The sequence below is a fragment of the Pristiophorus japonicus genome, unplaced genomic scaffold (genome assembly GCF_044704955.1).
Source record: "Pristiophorus japonicus isolate sPriJap1 unplaced genomic scaffold, sPriJap1.hap1 HAP1_SCAFFOLD_913, whole genome shotgun sequence".
NCBI lineage: Eukaryota > Metazoa > Chordata > Chondrichthyes > Pristiophoridae > Pristiophorus > Pristiophorus japonicus.
Window position 1 is genome coordinate 28302 of NW_027254839.1, and position 19565 is coordinate 47866.

The 19565-nt window shown below is 44.3% G+C and overlaps 1 protein-coding gene across 1 annotated transcript in view; it reads right to left on the bottom strand.

Moving 5' to 3' along the window:
- Positions 1 to 531: 531 nt before the first annotated feature.
- rlf (RLF zinc finger) overlaps positions 532 to 19565 on the bottom strand; it is a 101608-nt gene continuing 82574 nt past the window's right edge. Inside the window, exons 5-8 of the mRNA XM_070874639.1 lie at positions 13798 to 14000; positions 9198 to 9334; positions 7678 to 7819; positions 532 to 6506 (exon numbers count right to left, since the gene is read on the bottom strand). Coding sequence (XP_070730740.1) covers positions 855 to 6506; positions 7678 to 7819; positions 9198 to 9334; positions 13798 to 14000 — 6134 coding nt within the window. The 3' untranslated portion in view covers positions 532 to 854. The remainder of the gene's footprint in view (positions 6507 to 7677; positions 7820 to 9197; positions 9335 to 13797; positions 14001 to 19565) is intronic.

The following is a 19565-nucleotide window of genomic DNA, read 5'->3' on the forward strand; positions in this document are numbered from 1 at the left end:
AACACACACACACATACAACGTCATTTTCTTCAAGGTATCACTTTATCTTGCATATCAAGATCTATAATATTGGGATGGAATAGTTAATCAAAATATACACAGGAAAATACTGCATTGGTCCATTAAAAAAAATGAATCCAGAACAAAAGAAATGCTACACAGTAGTAAGCTAAGGGGAGAATTCCATTTACAGCAATAAAGCCTTGGAGCACATTTTAGACCAAATTTGAGTCAACGTTTGTGTAGAAAGTCATGTAAAAGTGAAACAAGTGGAAACCTTCAAAAATAAAACCAACGACAGTATTTGTTCCAATTTAGAGATTATTTCTTACATGATTGCAAGAATATTTCAGAGAAAACTATGAGATTTAATTTAAAACTGGGTTAACCAAAGCTCTGTTGCAGTAAAAGAAATATCTTTTCTTTATTGATAACTTAACTGTCAAGACTATGTTGATCCCCATAAATCAATTAGGCGACCAAAAGCATCAATACAATTCGATTTATAGTACAAATCCATCAGTACAATGTTTGTGAAAAATTGCCATTTAATTGACTGTGTACTATCTCAAAACCCATACATAAAGGAGATGTAGTGTACAATATCTTACAGAAGAGCACCAGTATGTGCACATTCAAGTTCTTTTAGTGAAACTACTAATCCCCAATAAGTACCCTAATACTTGTTCCGTATACACACACACAATCATGCACAAAACCAGAACAAACCAAGCTTACGCTTCCCAAATGGAAGCCCCAGGTGTATTCGCTCTTTATTCTCTGCAGCTCTGCTTTTATCTCTCTATAGGTTACAGTATAGTGACTTCAGTTTGTAAAACAGATACAAATAGTTCTATGAACTTCCCACACACAGTTCGTCGCTCTTTTTTGTTGGAAACAGTTCTAGTATGGGGGTGGAAAACTCAGACCTTTCCAGGACTACTACAGGTCGAAGAAAATGAAGCTGTTTTAAGGCAAGATCTCCACAGTCTGTGAGTGCCTTATCCAATATCGTTCGCAAGTTCTCCAAAGATGGAGACGGCCCGGGTGAAATTAGCGGTTCAATGGTTGCGAAACTGTTATGTACAGGAGAGTCATTTCTATCGCAGTTTGCACTGTACTCTCTACAGTTCTCCATTGGCGATTCTTTTGATCCAGTGTCAGCTTCCGACTCCCTCCTTTGTGAAGGATGTTTTCTGCAGCGTTTAGGCGGTTCCCAATGCCACGATTCATCTTCGTTCTCAGTGTCTTCACTTTCTTGAATAAACTTCAGAAACGAGGCTTCAAAGCCTATAGGTTTATACGTGGTCAAGTCAAATGGTTTCTGCTGAGCATTTTGGCTCTGTTGGTCATCTTTGGTGCCAATGAATGAGCCCTGTGTCAAAGTGGAATACATGGAATCTGTTCTCTCCATTTCACCTTTTCTTTTCAAAGGCTGCTTCAATTTGGTGAAAAGTGAGCCATTTTGGCTCCCGCTTTGTTTTACTATATTTGTAATTACTCCTCCATTTTTAGGTAGAAAAGCTTGATTTGCATCATTTTCTTTGAAGCTCGGACCTCGGTTTGTCATCCCTGTGGCGGGATTGACAGATTTCCCAGGAAACACATTTCCCCCACCAGAAATAGCATTGCTCCCATTTCCCACACTGCAGTTATGCAACTGTTGTCCCGGTCTAACTTGCTCAGGTTCAATTTTAAACTCCGTTTTCAAAGGACTTTCTCCATTTTGTTGCCGAAGAACACTGCAACCTGGAGCTTCCTCAGTTTGCTCAGAGACCACTTTTTTGGGCAGCGTTGCCGAGTCAGATCCCAGTTTTTCACTGTGTGGTGGATTGGAGTATTTCTTGCACATTAGAAGGGTGCTAAAATTCTGCTCAATATATTTAGCAGTCATTTTGTGCTGTATCTTGTAGTGTCTCAAAACACTGCGCCGACTCAGGACCACTGTTTGACAGTCATCGACCATGCACGGGAACTGGTCCCTTAAAACCTCAGCTTTACACATTGCAAATCCATGGTCCGTACTCTTCAGCAAATAATCACGACACCTGACAGATTTTCTTGGATCCTTTTCATACTCATCCACTAGGGAACCATCAAAGGCCATACAAGATTCATTCCTCTCAGACTCTTCCTCCTGCTGTGCCGAGTCACTTGTGTCATCAGAATGATGGCCCGTCACACCCCTTTCTAAATCGGACTCCAATTCCGCTGTCGTACTGTATGCTTTGTCTTCAAGATCTCCACTGTCGTGACTTTCAAAGTTAGATTCAAGCTTTAGTGCAGAACCGTATGAGCCAAGACGCTTCTCGTATCTTTCAAAATCAGGCTCAACCTCTGATTCAGAATCAGAGGTGTCTTCATCAGTAAGATGTGCCGCATCAATTCTTCCCAAATTCGGCTCACTTAATCGTGCAGAGCCACAGCTGTCTTCATCAATGAGGTGCTCCTGCTCAAATAGCTTCAAATCAGGTTCAACCGTCGGAGCTGAGCCATGAGTGTCTCCATCAATAAGGTGGCCCTGGCTGCATCTTTCCAAATTAGGCTTATGGTCATACTGAAAGTTTTTGCGCGGTCTCAGTAATATAGACTTATAATGGGCTTTGTGCTGTCTTTGGACATGGCGCAGGTAGCTGGAGCGGATAGTGTAAGTGCGGCTGCAACCATCTATACTGCACTTAAATTCTAAGTCACCTGGGGCGTCTCTTTTGACTTCAAGATCAATGCCATGAGCTTGTTGCAGGTGGCGCCTAAGGTTACTATACACATTAAAGGAGGACAGACAGTCGGGCTGATTACAGGCATACTTCCCAGTCTCACCTCCTGCGAGCTTGTGGATCTCACTGTAGTGTCTCAAAAGCACTCTCGGATATTGGAAGCGTTTGGTGCAACCTTCAAACTTGCACTTGAAGATTTTCTTCACTTTGGTATGGTCTTTCTTGGCGTTCCCTCGATCTTCCTCTAAACACATCTGTTCCCGGTTGTACTGATGCACAGTCTGGTAATGGCGGATCAGATTGGGCTGACCAGTGAAGGCTGCAGAGCAGCCCTTGTGAATGCAGTGGTAAGGTTTGTGGTATTTATTCAACATGTAACACAAGTTACTTTTAGCACCAACTCTTCGGCTTCCTCGACCTTCTTCCTTGGATTCTGAATCGTCCGCGCTGTCTGGCATCATACAACTCGATTCCATGCTGCCGTTCAAACGCATCTCCTCAGATTTTAAAGATTCGGCAGATTCAGAACATTCTACTTCAGTAGTGAAGGACTCATTCATTGTATTCTCCGAATCGCTTCCAGTCTGGCGCCAACTTCCACTCACTGTGCCAAGGTGCGCATGCTCGTCATCCCCAAATAAATTATAGTCTTTAGTCTGGTAAGAAACACTCATTGGGTAAAGGCAACCCTCTTCTGTCTTAATAGGCCCAGCATTCTCAGACAAACACAGCCTTTCACTGAGATTCGGAGCACCGCACAAATTATCTTCCATCAGGTGGGGACTGTCATTCTCAGTTTTAATTAGTATATTTGGCACAATCAGCTGTGGATTTGTATTGCTAGGAACAGAAACACAGTTTATATAGGAAAACTTTCCTTTTTGCATGTCCTCTTTACTGAACCTATGCATTTGTTTATAGTGAGTTCTAAGATTTGTTTTTCTTGTAAATGTTCTTAGGCAGATGTGGCATTTGAAGGGTGCAAACCTGAGCTGAAACCTGCTTAACTGAAGAACCTTGTCCTTAGAGTACTTGTGAGTTTTAACATAATGGTTGATGAGGCCATCTTTGGTCATTGCCTTAAAGATACATCCTTCATGATCACAGACGAATGGCTTAATGATGCCCGAGTCCTCTTTCGATGAATCGTTTTGGACGGGTTCACAAGAATGTGGCTGCAATTGGGAATCACTTCCTGAAGGTGTGGAGCCAGCAGCATCGCTGGTAGTGACTGGGGTAGAGGGAGGCTCTTCCGAAGGCGGTGAAGAAAAAGTGGAAGCACACGCCATCATTTCATTTCTTAACGCTTCAGATTTATCCAACTGCAGCTTCTGCAGAGCTCTTACGAGTTCTTCCAGAGTTGGCACTGCAGGAACACAGGCGACAACAGGAGGAGGAGGAGGGGGAGGAGGAGGAGGAGGAGGGGGAACAGCAGCAGCAGCCTCTGCAACAGTCTCAGTGAGTAACGGGCATTTTATTTTGCGAGCCAAGTGGCCACCAAGTGATTTGGGATTTGAAAACGCCTTGAAGCACCGAGAGCATACAAACTTATCATCCTTAAAAATAGCAGGCCACTTGGCATTCCTGTTGTTCTTGGGTTTCTTCACTCGCTGAGATTTTAGCAACACATTTTTATTTTCACAAAGTTCATCAATCACAGGTGCAACGGACTGGCCTCCCCTCTGTCCCATTTCAGTTTTAACTTTGACTTGATTTGCCGCAGAACCTTTCACAGCATCTCTGCTGTGTTTATTGATCCGCCTCTTAGCCTTGTAGTAGTCTGGATGAGCCACCTTAATGTGTTTCTTCAGGTCCTTTGTCAAGCCATACATCAGCATACAGCCATCTATCCCGCAAGCAAGCTGATTTAAGTCCGCCAAGTTCTTCCCAACACCAGTAATTTTGTGCTTAGCCAGGCTCCTGTGAATTTCTGGATGAAGAGTAGCCGCTTTCATCATATCTTCAATGTCACTTAGCTCTTTAAATGATGCCAACTTTTCTAAGGGTACAAGCAGATTTTCAGAATAAACACCCTGCAGATTACTATATCCAGACCGACCCTTGCTGACAAAACTGGAATCTGCAGCAGCAGTGCCAAGCCCCTCTGGGTAATAAGACCCTCCAGGACTGGCCTCGACATCCTTTTCCCTTTTCACCATCTCTTGGGGCAGAGAATAGCTGCAACTCTGAGAAGATCTTTCCGCAATTTCATTCAGCTTCTCGTTTGCATTTTCTGTGGAACTGCCATCCACTGGACAGAGCTGTTCCTGCGCAGTCACCAGCTTCGGACCATCGTCCACCAGACCTTCTGTGGAGTCGCTTTCTTTTTTCAGAAATTTGGCCTCAAAATCTTCCAGTCGCGTTATACCATGTGTTTGCAGATGATTCTGAAATTCACTTCTGGAAAAGTAGAATTTCTTACAGCCAGCTAAATTGCAGGAATATGCTGCTTCCCTGTAATGCTGAGCTTCATGGTGATACAATAAGCAAGACCCACTGAACACCTTGCTGCAACCTTTAAATGTACATTTGGACCGGAATTCTTTGTGTTGTTTTCTGTGCCTCACTAGATCAGCAAAGGCCTGAAAGCTTGCATTACAGTCCATCTGAATGCAGATATAGGGCTGCAATCCAGAGTGTGCCTTTAAATGAGCTTTAAGATGGTAGTCACTGACAAAATGGCGCCGGCAGTATTTACACAGCGCCTTCCTGTTATTCATTTCAAGGAAGTGCTTTACATTTTCATCATTGTCCAAATGATCATTTTTCAAGTGGGCAGTGAGGTTTTTGTAGTATTTAAATGACCTCGAGCAATCTGTACCTGGGCATGGATAGCTTTCTGTCCACTGCGTTACAACCGTTCCATCCACTGCCGGCTTGGACACATCACCTCGTTCCTCCTCCACCGAGTCAGTTGCGCTCAAGATTATGTAGTCATTTTCCTCAACCTCTTTTTTAACCAATCCTTTCACTGCATCTACTGCGGGCTGGTGCTTGGGAGGAGCATTCACATTTAACGAAGGTAGCAAAGATTTTTCAGCGGCTTCTGCTTTCTTTTTTTGTTTTTTCTCTCGCTTCGGTTTTTTGATGTGTTCCTTTACATGTGGAGTAAACTGTTCCTTTTTCTTAAACTTCTTTGCACAAACAGGGCAAGAAAATATTCCGTCTCTAATGTGCGTCTTTGCATGGTGTACGATTCTAGCTACAACATAATCTTTCTTGCACAGTACACAGAAGAACATATTTTGAAGCCATCTATAGTACCTCTCAGACATCACCTTTGCTTTCTTTTTATTAAAAGCGTCTCCATCTCTCTCTCTTCCATCATTCATTGTCTGTGGGATTTTACTCATCTGATCAAAGAGTTCATTACCATCTAATTCATCGTCGCTAAGTTCATCTTCTGAAATGGCAACAGCCTTGTCTCCCAGATGCCCCCGGCAGTGACGTTTGAGAGTTTTCCAATCCCAAAACTCAGGATCAAAAGGCCAGTGGGCTTTTAATGCCAACAAAAGTTCACAGTGTAATGAATTGGGAATAGGGCCATTTTCCTCATCATATTTCTGATCAGGCTGTTTATACAGCTTTTCCACTTCACGGTATGCATCCACTGTGGGTTCCAGCAGGAACTGAGTGAGTTGACAAGCACGTCTCACTTCAAGGTCATCTGGCATCAAGCAGGCAATGGTTTTACAAATGGAGATCTTCATCTCTGCATTTTCGTTGGACTGAATACGAAGGGCTCCTACACACAGTTCGATAGAAATGGGGAGACCAGCTCCTTCTGCCTGTGAAACAAATGGGAAAAAAAGATTATGTTTCTTTCCTATCTCCCCGTTAGAGTCTTCTGTTAACACTAAAATGGACTTAAAACACTTGTGCACGAGTCAAGAGTATACCCCTCACCAATTTCCCCACATTAGTCTCTTATTTTGGCAGTCACAGAGAAAAGAGTGCTTTAAATGGAGGAGGAGAATGAACAACTCATCATGCTGTACAGATAAGGACCAAGAGCAGCTGACCCAGTGCCCTTCCCAGCAGATGCTGGTAATGTCCGAGCCAGATTACCAGCTTTTATAATGTGTAATTTTCTGAAGCACAGCATTTAAAATCACAGTGGGCGGGACTGTTCAACATGCTAGTATACCAATACTGTACATCCTGAAATCAAAGCATCGGAAATTGCTCTGTCTACTTAGGAAGCAACTCTCCAGGGGAAGAATAGACCCAGATAGTGCACATTTTCAAGGCATAGCAGGTACTTTAAGGTGGCGAGGAGGGGGGGATAGGTAGGGATGGGAGGAAGAATGTGCCTGCATCATGGTGCAACTGAAGGGGACAGAATTTACAAAATGAAAAAAAGTTAGAAGGAAAGTATTTCCTCATCAATGAAAACAGTATTGACAGAGACAGCTGTTGGAACTTGAAATGTGATAATCATCTATCGGTTGGAAAATGCCTTTCCTACAGTGTCACTCAAAATGTGGATTACAGAATTTCTTCACAATATCTTCAGCCACCACAAGCCCATCCAGCTTCAATTAGGTGATAGGATATAGTAGCTAGCTAAGAGTACATGTTGTTTCTCCTGACTTTATAAATATGGCTCATCACTGGACTTATTTCCCAGTTTGCGCCAATATTACATTTAAGATGGCATTGGAGTAAGCGATATTTGAAAGGTTTTGGGTCAAGGCAGATGAACAAATCCATATCCAATTTCAAATTGCTATAATCAAAACAGTGGAGCAGCGCTGGTTACAGAAATATACTAAACTACATTAACGCGGGGCAAGAGAGCATGATTAAGAGCCATCATATTTTTATGAAGTAACTGGAATAACGAGTACTTTTCAAATCAACAGTGAAGCATAGGCACTAGCACGATGAGAAAATGTTATAAACATTAACAGTATTCCAATAACATCTTCAACTCCAAAAGACCAACTGGTTACTTACTTCAGATTGGATAACTTTTATAAGGAAGAATATGTGACACACGGTTCTTGCAATAATACCAAGCTGCCGACAACGCTCCAGGAAGGACTCCAAAGACGGATCCAGTCTCCGCTGCAACTTGCTCCAAAACAGAGTGAGTTCCCTTTAGGGAAAAGAATGTATTTGCTGTTCAAGTACAATTTCACAAATTATAAACCACTTTTGGGTTTAAAAAGTGACAGGATAACCAGATTCCATTTTCCCACAATGACTGCATGCAGCCAAAAAGCTTTTGCCCCTCATGTGATTGCCTCTAGCTACATTATGCACACAAATCAACCCACAAGCAACTATAGAGGACATTTGTTCAACAGTTACAATTCAATTAGATCTGAAAAAGGCTACCTATTTTGAGCAGGAAACAAAATACCTGTAGTACATAAACAAACATTAAATGTAACAGAACAAAAACAAGCCATGTTGACTGTCTGATGATTTAACAAATCTGGCTAGCGAAAAGCTGACACAAACGCATCAAATGCACCAGATTGGATTTCTGGTCTGTACTGAGATAGCTTCTCTCAGCCATGGCAGCAAGAGAGTCCCTGGGTTAGGGAGAGGGAAAAATCAGCCAGAGTTCCTGCTGCTGATTGCTATCCAAAGACATCAGTTGAGGATAGGATCAGACTGTGATGCCCCGCATGGCTAATACTCCACTGACCCGGTGCCAAGTTTGGCTCACAAGCGAGTGATGGCTAGTTGGGTGAAGAAACACGTAGTCAAGGCCCAATGAACTTACACCTTCAGGAGAGGAGAATGCCAAAGAGACAATAAGCTACAGTTACTGCTTCAAAGCAGAGGATACAAAACACAAGTGCTTAAATTAATCAACTTAGAAATACACTTTGCAATCTTCAATCTTCCCCCCTTCCCCCGATCAGCTCCGCTGGGCAGACCACATAGTTTGCATGCCAGACACGAGATTCCCAAAGCATCGCTCCATTCAGAACTCCTTCACGGAAAACGAGCCAAAGGTGAGCAGAGGAAACGTTACAGGGATAACCCTCAAAGTCTCCCTGATAAAGTGCAACATCCCACCAACACCTGCGAGTTCCTGGCCAAAGACCACCCTAAGTGGAGGAAGTGCTTCCGGGAGGGCGCTGAGCACCTCGAGTCTCATCGCCGAGAGCATGCAGGAATCAAGCGCAGGCAGTGGAAAGAGTGTGCGGCAAACCAGACTCCCCACCCACCCTTTCCTTCAACCACTGTCTGTCCCACCTGTGACAGGGACTGTGGTTCTCGTATTAGACTGTTCAGCCACCTAAGGATTCATTTTAAGAGTGGAAGCAAGTCTTCCTCGATTCCGAGGGACTGCCTATGATGATGGACGAGACAGAAGCAATCAAAAAGACAAACACGTACTTCACATGCCAGGTAGTGACACAATCACACATACCATACCAAAATCCCAGTGACAAATCTTGACCAACAAGTGTGAATAATGCTTGACTATGTAAAACATGAACGCACTCAGAACTTACCAAGAGCAATAGACACTTTCCTGTTGCAGTTGATGGGTAAGAAACGTTGTACACAGGACAAAGGCAGCATTGTTCTGGCCCTCAGACTCCAGATTACAAATAATATCCAATACTTCCTTGCAGTCAACCCTTGCAATCTACCAGAAACAGAATGTTTCAGTTGTTAGAATGGATAATCTTTGCAATACCAACTTGGACATATTAACTCTCAAAAGGTCATGACAAAACCCTGGTAGATAAGCAAAGGCAGCCCCTCACAATTTTGTTGAAATTGACACACGAAGAAACACCAGCATTAATAAGTGTGTCATTGTCCAAATAAATTTTGAATTCTGTTGCACTCGTACATGGCAAGATCACAAGACAGATACAGATGAGGGAGCCCATTCAAGCACTCTTCCAGGAATGCCAGAGAATAAAACGATTTCTAAAATGATTCCAGGGTATTCACTCCACTACTCGACCTGAAGTCTATTCCATGTGTGGATTACTCTTAAGAACGCCATGACATCAGTCCTGAATCTGGTTGACTGTTGTCCTATCAAGGTTTAGTTTGAAGTCAAGCTCCAGACTTGCCTTTCCTGTATGTTGTTTTATATCATGGCACCGCTCAAAGCTGAAAAACTCTAGTTTCTTTTGTCTTTCTTATAACTTAATACTCAGAGACGAGAGATCAGTCTTGTAGGTCCTCTTAATGGGCACCTGGGCTTGAAGGTCACGCTCGTGTCTTGGCGACCAGAACGGGATAAGGTCAACAAGATGTAGTCTGACCATTGTACAACTCTTACCTAAATTAAGAATCTATTATTTTCTGCTAAAGTTCTATGATTATAGCAGGATCTACTTCCCCTGGTGTAGTACTGAATCTCTCATAACAGGAAGGCCTCAATTTTAAAACAAATAATTTTGTGGTTGCAGAACCAATCATCCCATGGAGCTACTGTACTAGCAAACATGATTACATAAACAACAACTTGTATTGATATAGCACCTTTAACATAGTAAAACAGCCGAAGGCGCTTCACAGGAGTATTATAAAGACAAAAAAGGTGACACCGAGCCACATAACAAATTAGGGCAAAGAGGTAGGCTTTGAGGCGGAGGGGGCGAGAGGCGGAGGGGGCGAGAGGCGGAGGGGGCGAGAGACGGAGGGGGCGAGAGACGGAGGGGGCGAGAGACGGAGGGGGCGAGAGACGGAGGGGGCGAGAGACGGAGGGGGCGAGAGACGGAGGGGGCGAGAGACGGAGGGGGCGAGAGACGGAGGGGGCGAGAGACGGAGGGGGTGAGAGACGGAGAGGGTGAGAGTGAGAGACGGAGAGGTTTAGGCAGCGAATTCCGATGCTTAGGGTCTAGGCAACAGAAGGCAGGGCCACCAATGGTTGAGCGATTATAATCAGGGATATTCGAGGGGGGAAGAATTAGAACGCATATATCTCAGGAGGGGAGGGGTTGTGGAACTTGTGGGGCTGGAGGAGACTATAAAAGGTGCAGCAGTTATCATGGGTAACTTTAATATGCATATAGATTGGGCTAACCAAACTGGAAACAATACGGTGGAGGAGGATTTCCTGGCGTGCATAAGGGATGGTTTTCTAGACCAATATGTCGAGGAACCAACTAGAGGGGAGGCCATCTTAGACTGGGTGTTGTGTAATGAGGATTAATTAGCAATCTCGTTGTGCGAGGCCCCTTGGGGAAGAGTGACCATAATATGGTAGAATTCTACATTAGGGTGGAGAATGAAACAGTTAATTCAGAGACCATTGTCCAGAACTTAAAGGGTAACTTTGAAGGTATGAGGCGTGAATTGGTTAGGACAGATTGGCGAATGATACTTAAGGGGTTGACAGTGGATGGGCAATGGCAGACATTTAGAGACCGCATGGATGAACTACAACAATTGTACATCTCTGTCAGGCGTAAAAATAAAAAAGGGAAGGTGGCTCCACCGTGGCGATCAAGAGAAATCAGGGATAGTATTAAAGCCAATGTAGTGGCATACAAATTGGCCAGAAATAGCAGCGAACCCAGGGACTGGGAGAAATTTAGAACTCAGCAGAGGAGGACAAAGGGTTTGATTAGGGCAGGGAAAATAGAGTATGCGAGGAAGCTTGCAGGGAATATTAAGACGGACTGCAAAAGTTTCTATAGATATGTAAAGAGAAAAAGGTTAGTAAAGACAAACATAGATCCCTTGCAGTTATAATCAGGGGAAGTCACAACTGGAAACAAGGAAATGGCAGACCAACTGAACAAGTACTTTGGTTCGGTATTCACTAAGGAGGACACAAACAACCTTCCGGATATAAAAGGGGTCAGAGGGTCCAGTAAGAAGGAGGAACTGAGGGAAATCCTTATCAGTCGGGAAATTGTGTTGGGGATATTGATGGGATTGAAGGCCGATAAATCCCCAGGGCCTGATGGTCTGCATCCCAGAGTACTTAAGGAGGTGGCCTTGGAAATAGCAGATGCATTGACAGTCATTTCCCAACATTCCATAGACTCTGGAGTGGAGGGTAAGCCAATGTAACCCCACTTTTTTAAAAAAAAAGAGGGAGAGAGAAAACAGGGAATTATAGACTGGTCAGCCTGACATCGATAGTGGGTAAAATGATGGAATCAATTATTAAGGATGTCATAACAGCGCATTTGGAAAGAGGTGACATGATAGGTCCAAGTCAGCATGGATTTGTGAAAGGGAAATCATGCTCGACAAATCTTCTGGAATTTTTTGAAGATGTTTCCAGTAGAGTGGACAAGGGAGAACCAGTTGAGGTGGTGTATTTGGACTTTCGACAAGGTCCCACACAAGAGATTAATGTGCAAAGTTAAAGCACATGGGATTGGGGGTAGTGTGCTGACGTGGATTGAGAACTGGTTGGCAGACAGGAAGCAAAGAGTAGGAGTAAATGGGTACTTTTCAGAATGGCAGGCAGTGACTAGTGGGGTACCGCAAGGTTCTGTGCTGGGGCCCCAGCTGTTTACATTGTACATTAATGATTTAGACGAGGGGATTAAATGTAGTATCTCCAAATTTGCAGATGACACTAAGTTGGGTGACAGTGTGAGCTGCGAGGAGGATGCTATGAGGCTGCAGAATGACTTGGATAGGTTAGGTGAGTGGGCAAATGCATGGCAGATGAAGTATAATGTGGATAAATGTGAGGGCATCCACTTTGGTGGTAAAAACAGAGACACAGACTTATCTGAATGGCGACAGATTAGGAAAAGGGAAGGTGCAACGAAACCTGGGTGTCATGGTACATCAGTCATTGAAGGTTGGCATGCAGGTACAGCAGGCGGTTAAGAAAGCAAATGGCATGTTGGCCTTCATAGCGAGGGGATTTGAGTACAGGGGCAGGGAGGTGTTACTACAGTTGTACAGGGCCTTGGTGAGGCCACACCTGGAGTATTGTGTACAGTTTTGGTCTCCTAACTTGAGGAAGGACATTCTTGCTATTGAGGGAGTGCAGCGAAGGTTCATCAGACTGATTCCCGGGATGGCGGGACTGACATATCAAGAAAGACTGGATCAACTGGGCTTGTATTCACTGGAGTTCAGAAGAATGAGGGGGGATCTCATAGAAGTGTTTAAAATTCTGTCGGGTTTAGAAGGTTGGATGCAGGAAGAATGTTCCCAATGTTGGGGAAGTCCAGAACCAGGGGTCACAGTCTTAGCATAAGGGGTAAGCCATTTAGGACCGAGATGAGATGAGGAGCAACTTCTTCACCCAGAGAGTGGTGAACCTGTGGAATTTTCTACCACAGAAAGTTGTTGAGGCCAATTCACTAAATATATTCAAAAAGGAGTTAGATGTAGTCCTTACTACTAGGGGGATCAAGGGGTATGGCAAGAATGCAGGAATGGGGTACTGAAGTTGCATGTTCAGCCATGAACTCATTGAATGGCGGTGCAGGCTCGAAGGGCCGAATGGCCTACTCCTGCACCTATTTTCTATGTTTTTACAGAAATAGGGAGGGGCGAGGCAAAGGAGGGATTTGAAAACAAGGATGAAATTTTTTTAAAATCGAGGTGTTGCTTAACCAGGAGCCAATGCAGGTCAGTGAGTACCGGGGGTGATGGGTGAGCGGGACTTGGTCATCCAAAGCTTGGTTTCCTAAGTTTTCGTAGGGTACAAATTGGGAGGCCAGCTAGGAGTGCGTTGGAGTAGTCACGTTTAGAGGTGACAAAGGCATGAATGAGGGTTCCACCAGATGATGAGCGGAGGCAGGGGTGGAGATGAGCGATGTTATGGAGGTGGAAATAGGCGGTCTTAGTTATGGCATAGCTATACGGTTGGAAGCTCATTTCAGGGTCAAATATGACACCAAGGTTGCAAGCAGTCTGGTTCAGCCTCAAACAAATGTTAGGGCGAGAGATGGAGTCAGTGGCTGGGGAACGGAGTTTGTGGCGGGGTCTGAAAACAATGGCTTCAGTTTTCCCAATATTTAATTGGGAGAAAATTTCTGCTCATCCAGAACTGGATGTCGGACAAGCAGTCTGACAAACTAGAGACGGCGGAGGGGTTGAGAGAAGTGGTGGTCAGGTAGAGCTGGGTGTCGTCAGTGTACACATGGAAACTGTAAATAAAAGATTTACCTCTTTTGCTGCTTCCTCATTGGGTCCCATAGTGCAGAGACAGGTGAGGTAGATTTGTCGAAAAGCACCTTTGCTGTTAATTTCATAATTTTCTGCGCAACACTTTGCAAGCAGCGTTGCATCTAACTTGCGATCCGTTTTCATCAGATATTTAATGCGTATCTCAAGGAACGCAGGCCCCTCCTGGGTCAAGTAATTGTTCACTATATGAACAGAAAAGGTTGTTAGACTATAGTCTACAAAGATAGTTATACCTTCGATGATGCATCTTGACAATAGCTTGCAGTAGATGGCAAAGATATTCAGCAGAAAATAGTTTACAAAAAATAAACCTAGTGCCCGAGACATGAGGAAATTAAGTCTGCCACAGAGTGATTTATGTCCCACAACCTACCAAATCCTGATCAGCATCAACACAAAATATGGTTAAACAAGCTTTTCTGGCTTGAATTAACTTCCATCCTTATGCAGACATAAGTTGGATTAAGAAACATCAAATTTGTGGGGCTGCAGCTTGAAATACCTGGTGGCATAATACAAAGTGGCCAGAAATCGGTGCACAGATAATTCAGATATACCAGCTGCAACACCTAAACAAGCTTGTGCGCGTCAATAATTTATATTCCACACTAATCTTAAAAATACAAATATCTTTGTTACAAAGTTTCTGTTGGCGTCAAAAGAACAGAAATGTTGAATTAATGGATTTTTTTAAAAAAAAAGCTTGAACAGCAAGGTTTCTAACTATGTGTCAACCCTTATTCCATACACGTAGTACTGACCAATGGAAGATGATAATGTCCAGTGTAATAATTGTGCTGTATGTTTTCTGAGTCCACAATACACACATTACCTGGATCATTCCATCTTTTGGCTTATTCTTCCTCAAAGCCAATTGCTGACTTGGGTTTTATTTCTGACCTCTCCCGACATTCCCAATCTCACTCTATCTCCTTGCATCCTATTCCCAAGATGCCTCCCCCTTACTAGTCTCAATACTGTCCTTCATACTAGCTACCTATCCCAGCACCATTTGGCACATGCATAATTCTCTCAATGCCTCTTAAAGGGCACTGCTCAGTGGAAAACAAATCATTGCATTTATCTAAACACTCCAGGTAGGTACGAAAGCACTGCATTCAACTGTCAGGTTAAGCAAAATCTAATCAATTGCTAGCTTGACTTCACTGATCAACCCAGGGTGAAGCAAGTTTGCATTGCTCCTGTAATCCAGTGTTTGTGTAATATGTACAATGTTAAAACTGTACAAGAGAAAAGTGCCCCTGAAGTGTCTTTATCTTATATATAAAACTAATAGGTCTTTGATTAGGATTGAAACATATACCCCAACATATACAAACACCAAAAAAGGTAGTTGCAACAGAATCATCCAATTTTGAGACATATTACTCGAGGACTGGCCCGTCATGTTTCCTAAAGTGATTTGGCGAGAATCTCAACATCCAGAAGGGGGCAGATGACTTGTTTTAATCACAAAGTTATTCAAATAGGTTTCTTGGCCAGGAAAATATCCAATCGGAAAGATTCCGGAGGGGAAGGATAGATTCAGAACCGATCTGGCAGCAAAAAAACTGGGCATCCATGAGGCGCTGTGGGCCATCAGCAGCAGAACTGTATTCCACCACAAACTGTAACTTCATGGCCTGGCATATCCCTCATTGTACCATTACAACCAAACCAGTGGACTAACCTGGTTTCAATGAGGAGTGCAGAAGAGCATGCCAGGAGCAGCACCTGGCATACATAAAAATGAGGTGCCAACCTGGGGAAGCTGCAACACAGGACTACATGCATGCTAAACAGCGGAAGCAGCATGCTATAGACGGCTTAGCGATCCCAGAATCAACGGATCAGATCAAAGCTTTGCAGTCCTGCCACATCCAGTTGTGAATGGTGGTGGACCATTAAACAACGGGAGGAGGGGGCTCCATCAATATCCCCATCCTCAATGATGGCGGAGTCCAGCACACGAGTGCAAAAGAAAAGGCTATAGCCTTTGCAACCATCTTCAGCCAGAAGTGCCGAGTGAATGATCCATATCGGCCTCCTCTCGAGGTCCCCACCATTGCAGAAGCCAGTCTTCAGCCAATTCGATTCACTCCATGCGATATCAAGAAACAGATGAGCGCACTGGATACAGCAAAGGGCATGGGCCCCAACAACATCCCGGCTGTCGTACTGAAGACTTGTGCTCCAGAACTAGCTGCGCCTCTAGCCAAGCTGTTCCAGTACAGCTACAACACTGGCGCCTGCCCGACAATATGGAAAACTGCCCAGATGTGTCCTGTCCACAAAAAGCAGACCAAATCCAATCCGGCCAATTACTACCCCATCAGTCTACACTCAAAGTGATAGAAGGTGTTGTCGACAGTGCTATCAAGCGGCACTTGCTCACCAATAACCTGCTCACGGATGCTCAGCTTGGGTTCTGCTCGGACCACTGGGCTCCAGACCTCATTACAGCCTTGGTCCAAACATGGACAAAAGAGTTGAATTCCAGGTGAGGGGAGAGTGACTGCCTTCGACATCAAGGCAGCACTTGACCGAGTGCGACATCAAGGAGCCTTAGTAAAATTGAAGTCAATGGAAATCAGGGGGAAAACGCTCCACTGGCTGGAGTCATACCTAGCACAAAGGAAGATGGTTGTGGTTGTGAGGGGCCAATCATCACAGCCCCAGGACATCACTGCAGGAGTTCTTCAGGGCAGTGTTCTAGGCCCAACCATCTTCAGCTGCTTCATTAATGACCTTCCCTCCATCATAAAGACTTGGATTTATATAGCGCCTTTCACAACCACCAGATGTCTCAAAAGCGCTTTACAGCCAATAAAGTACATTTGGCGTGTAGTCACTGTTGTAAGGTGGGAAACGCAGCAGCCAACTTGCGCACAGCAAACTCCCACAAACAGCAATGTGATAATGACCAGATAATCTGTTTTTTTAATGTTATGTTAATTGAGGGATAAATATTGGCCAGGACACCGGGGATAACTCCCCTGCACTTCTTCAAAATAGTGCCATGGGATCCTTTACATCCGAAGTGGGTCAGAAGTGGGGATGTTCGCTGATGTTTCCACAGTGTTGTTCCATTTGCAACTCCTCAGATAATGAAGCAGTCCATGCCTGCATGCAGCAAGACCTGGATGACATTCAGGCTTGGGCTGATAAATGGCAAGTAACATTCGCACCACACAAGTGCTAGACAATGACTATCTCCAACAAGCGAGAGTCTACCCACCAGCCCTTGACAATTAACAGCATTACCATCACCGAAACCCCAACATCCTGGAGCTCACCATTGACCAGAAACTTAACTGGACCAGCCACATAAATACTGTGGCTACAAAAGGAGGCCAGAGGCTGGATATTCTGCGGCGAGTGTCTTACCTCCTGACTCCCCAAAGCCTTTCCATCATCTACAAGGCACAAATCAGCAGTATGATGGAATACTCTCCACTTGCCTGGGTGAGTGTAGCTCCAACAACTCAGACAAAGCAGCCCACTTGATTGGAATCCCATCCATCACCTTCAACACTCACTCCCTCCACCACCGACACACCAGGGCTGCAGTGTGTACTGTCTACAAGATGCACTGCAGCAACTCGGCAAGATTCCTTCGGCGGCACCTCCCAAACCTGCTACGTCTGCCACCTAGAAGGACAAGGGCAGCAGGCACATGGGAACACCACCACCTCCAAGTTCCCCTCCAATTACACACCATACGGATTTGGAAATATATTGATGGTCCTACATCATCACTGGGTCAAAATCCTGGAACTCCCTCCCTAACAGCACTGTGGAAGCAGTGGTTCAAGAAAGTGGCTCACCACTACCTTCTCATGGGCAATAAATGCTGGTCTTGCCTGCGACGTCCACATCCCAGAACAAATTAAAAAAAAACATGATTCACAACTTCAGACAGTATAAAACCCCTGGAAAAACATGGTGTGATAAGCACAAAGGATGAACAGGGATGTTCAGACACCTAGCTTTGTGCAATTAGGCTCCTTTTTGTCTACAAGATGAAGATGGTGTGTGTTCCTGTTGTCCTGCACCTGTTTACAAATTTGGTGTACAACAAATGGAGTATTCAGCAGCTTCCCCCTGGCTCAGTTCCTAAAGTTGGCATGAACTGCATTACACACCTACTCTGTCCCACATTCAATGTTCTGTCTGTGCAGAGTTAGTTAATGTTAGCTAGGGCAGCAGTTTGGGGTGCTGCTATTGGACTATATGCCCCCAGGCCATGAATTTGAGGGGACCGGAGAGAGAGAGAGAGAGAGAGAGAGTGAGAGAAAAGTAGCCAGGTGCTTGCTATTCAATGACTCCTGCTGGAAAGGGTGTTTCTAGATAGGCTGTGATAGCCCAATGGTCAAACCGCTTGCCATCTACATTTATGAATAAAGAAAGGCCACTTGGGCAAAGTACCAGAGGGCGCCTGACATCTGTGCAGTCAGTCAGCAGTAGTCAAGGCTTGAAAGATAGCAAAAAGGATTTGGTTATTTTAAGCTGCACTATCTATAGCACTCTCAAAACAAAAAAATAATTTGGAAAAGAGCAAAGCAAAAAGTCATGGGAAAAAATTAGGAAATAAGTACTTTTTGTTACAATACAAATCCACGGCCATAGAATGATGCAGCATAAGAGGCTGCCATTCAGCCCATCAAGCCGGTGATAGGTCTTTGGTCGAGATATCCAATTAATTCCACTCCCCTGCTCTTTCCTTGTAGCCCTGTACATATTTCCATTGAAATTCAGGAGGAAGATAGTGAAATATTGGATGGGATAAACAGTGAGAGAGGAAGTTTTAAGGGGTTTATCATCTTGAAAGTAGATAAATCGCTAGACCCGGGTGCAATATAACCGAGGCTACTAAAACAAGGGAGAAAATTGCGGAGGCTCTGACCATTTTTCAATCCTCCCTGGTTACAGGAGTTGTGCCACAGGATTGGAAAACTGCTCTAACATAGAAACATAGCAAATAGGTACAGGAGTAGGCCATTCGGCCCTTCGAGCCTGCACCACCATTCAAAATGCTCATGGCTGATCATGCAACTTCAGTACCCCTTTCCTGCTTTCTCTCCATATCCCTTTAGCCGTAAGGGCCACATCTAACTCCCTCTTGAATATATCTAATGAACTGGCCTCAACAACTTTGTGGTAGAGCAATCCACAGTTTCACAATTCTCTGGAGTGAAGAAGTTTCTCCTCATCTCAGTCCTAAATGGCTTACCCCGTATCCTTAGGCTGTGACCCCTGGTTCTGGACTTCCCCAACATTGGGAACATTCTTCCTGCATCTAACCTGTTCAATACCACCAGAATTTTATATGTTTCTATGAGGTCCCCTCTCATTCTTCTAAATTTCAGTGAATATAAGCCTTGTCAATCTAGGCTTTCTTCATATGTCAGTCCTGCCATCCCGGGAATCAGTCTGGTGAACCTTCGCTGCACTCCCTCAATAGCAAGAATGTCCTTCCTCAGATTAGGAGACCAAAACTGTACACCATATTCAAGGTGTGGTCTCACCAAGGCTCTCTACAACTGCAGTAAGACCTCCCTGCTCCTATACTCAAATCCTCTCGCTATGAAGGCCAACATGCTATTTGCCTTCATCACCGCCTGCTGTACCTGCATGCCAACTTTCAATGACTGATGTACCATGACACCCAGGTCTCGTTGCACCTCCCCTTTTCCTAATCTGTCACCATTCAGATAATAATCTGCCTTTGTTTTTGCCACCAAAGT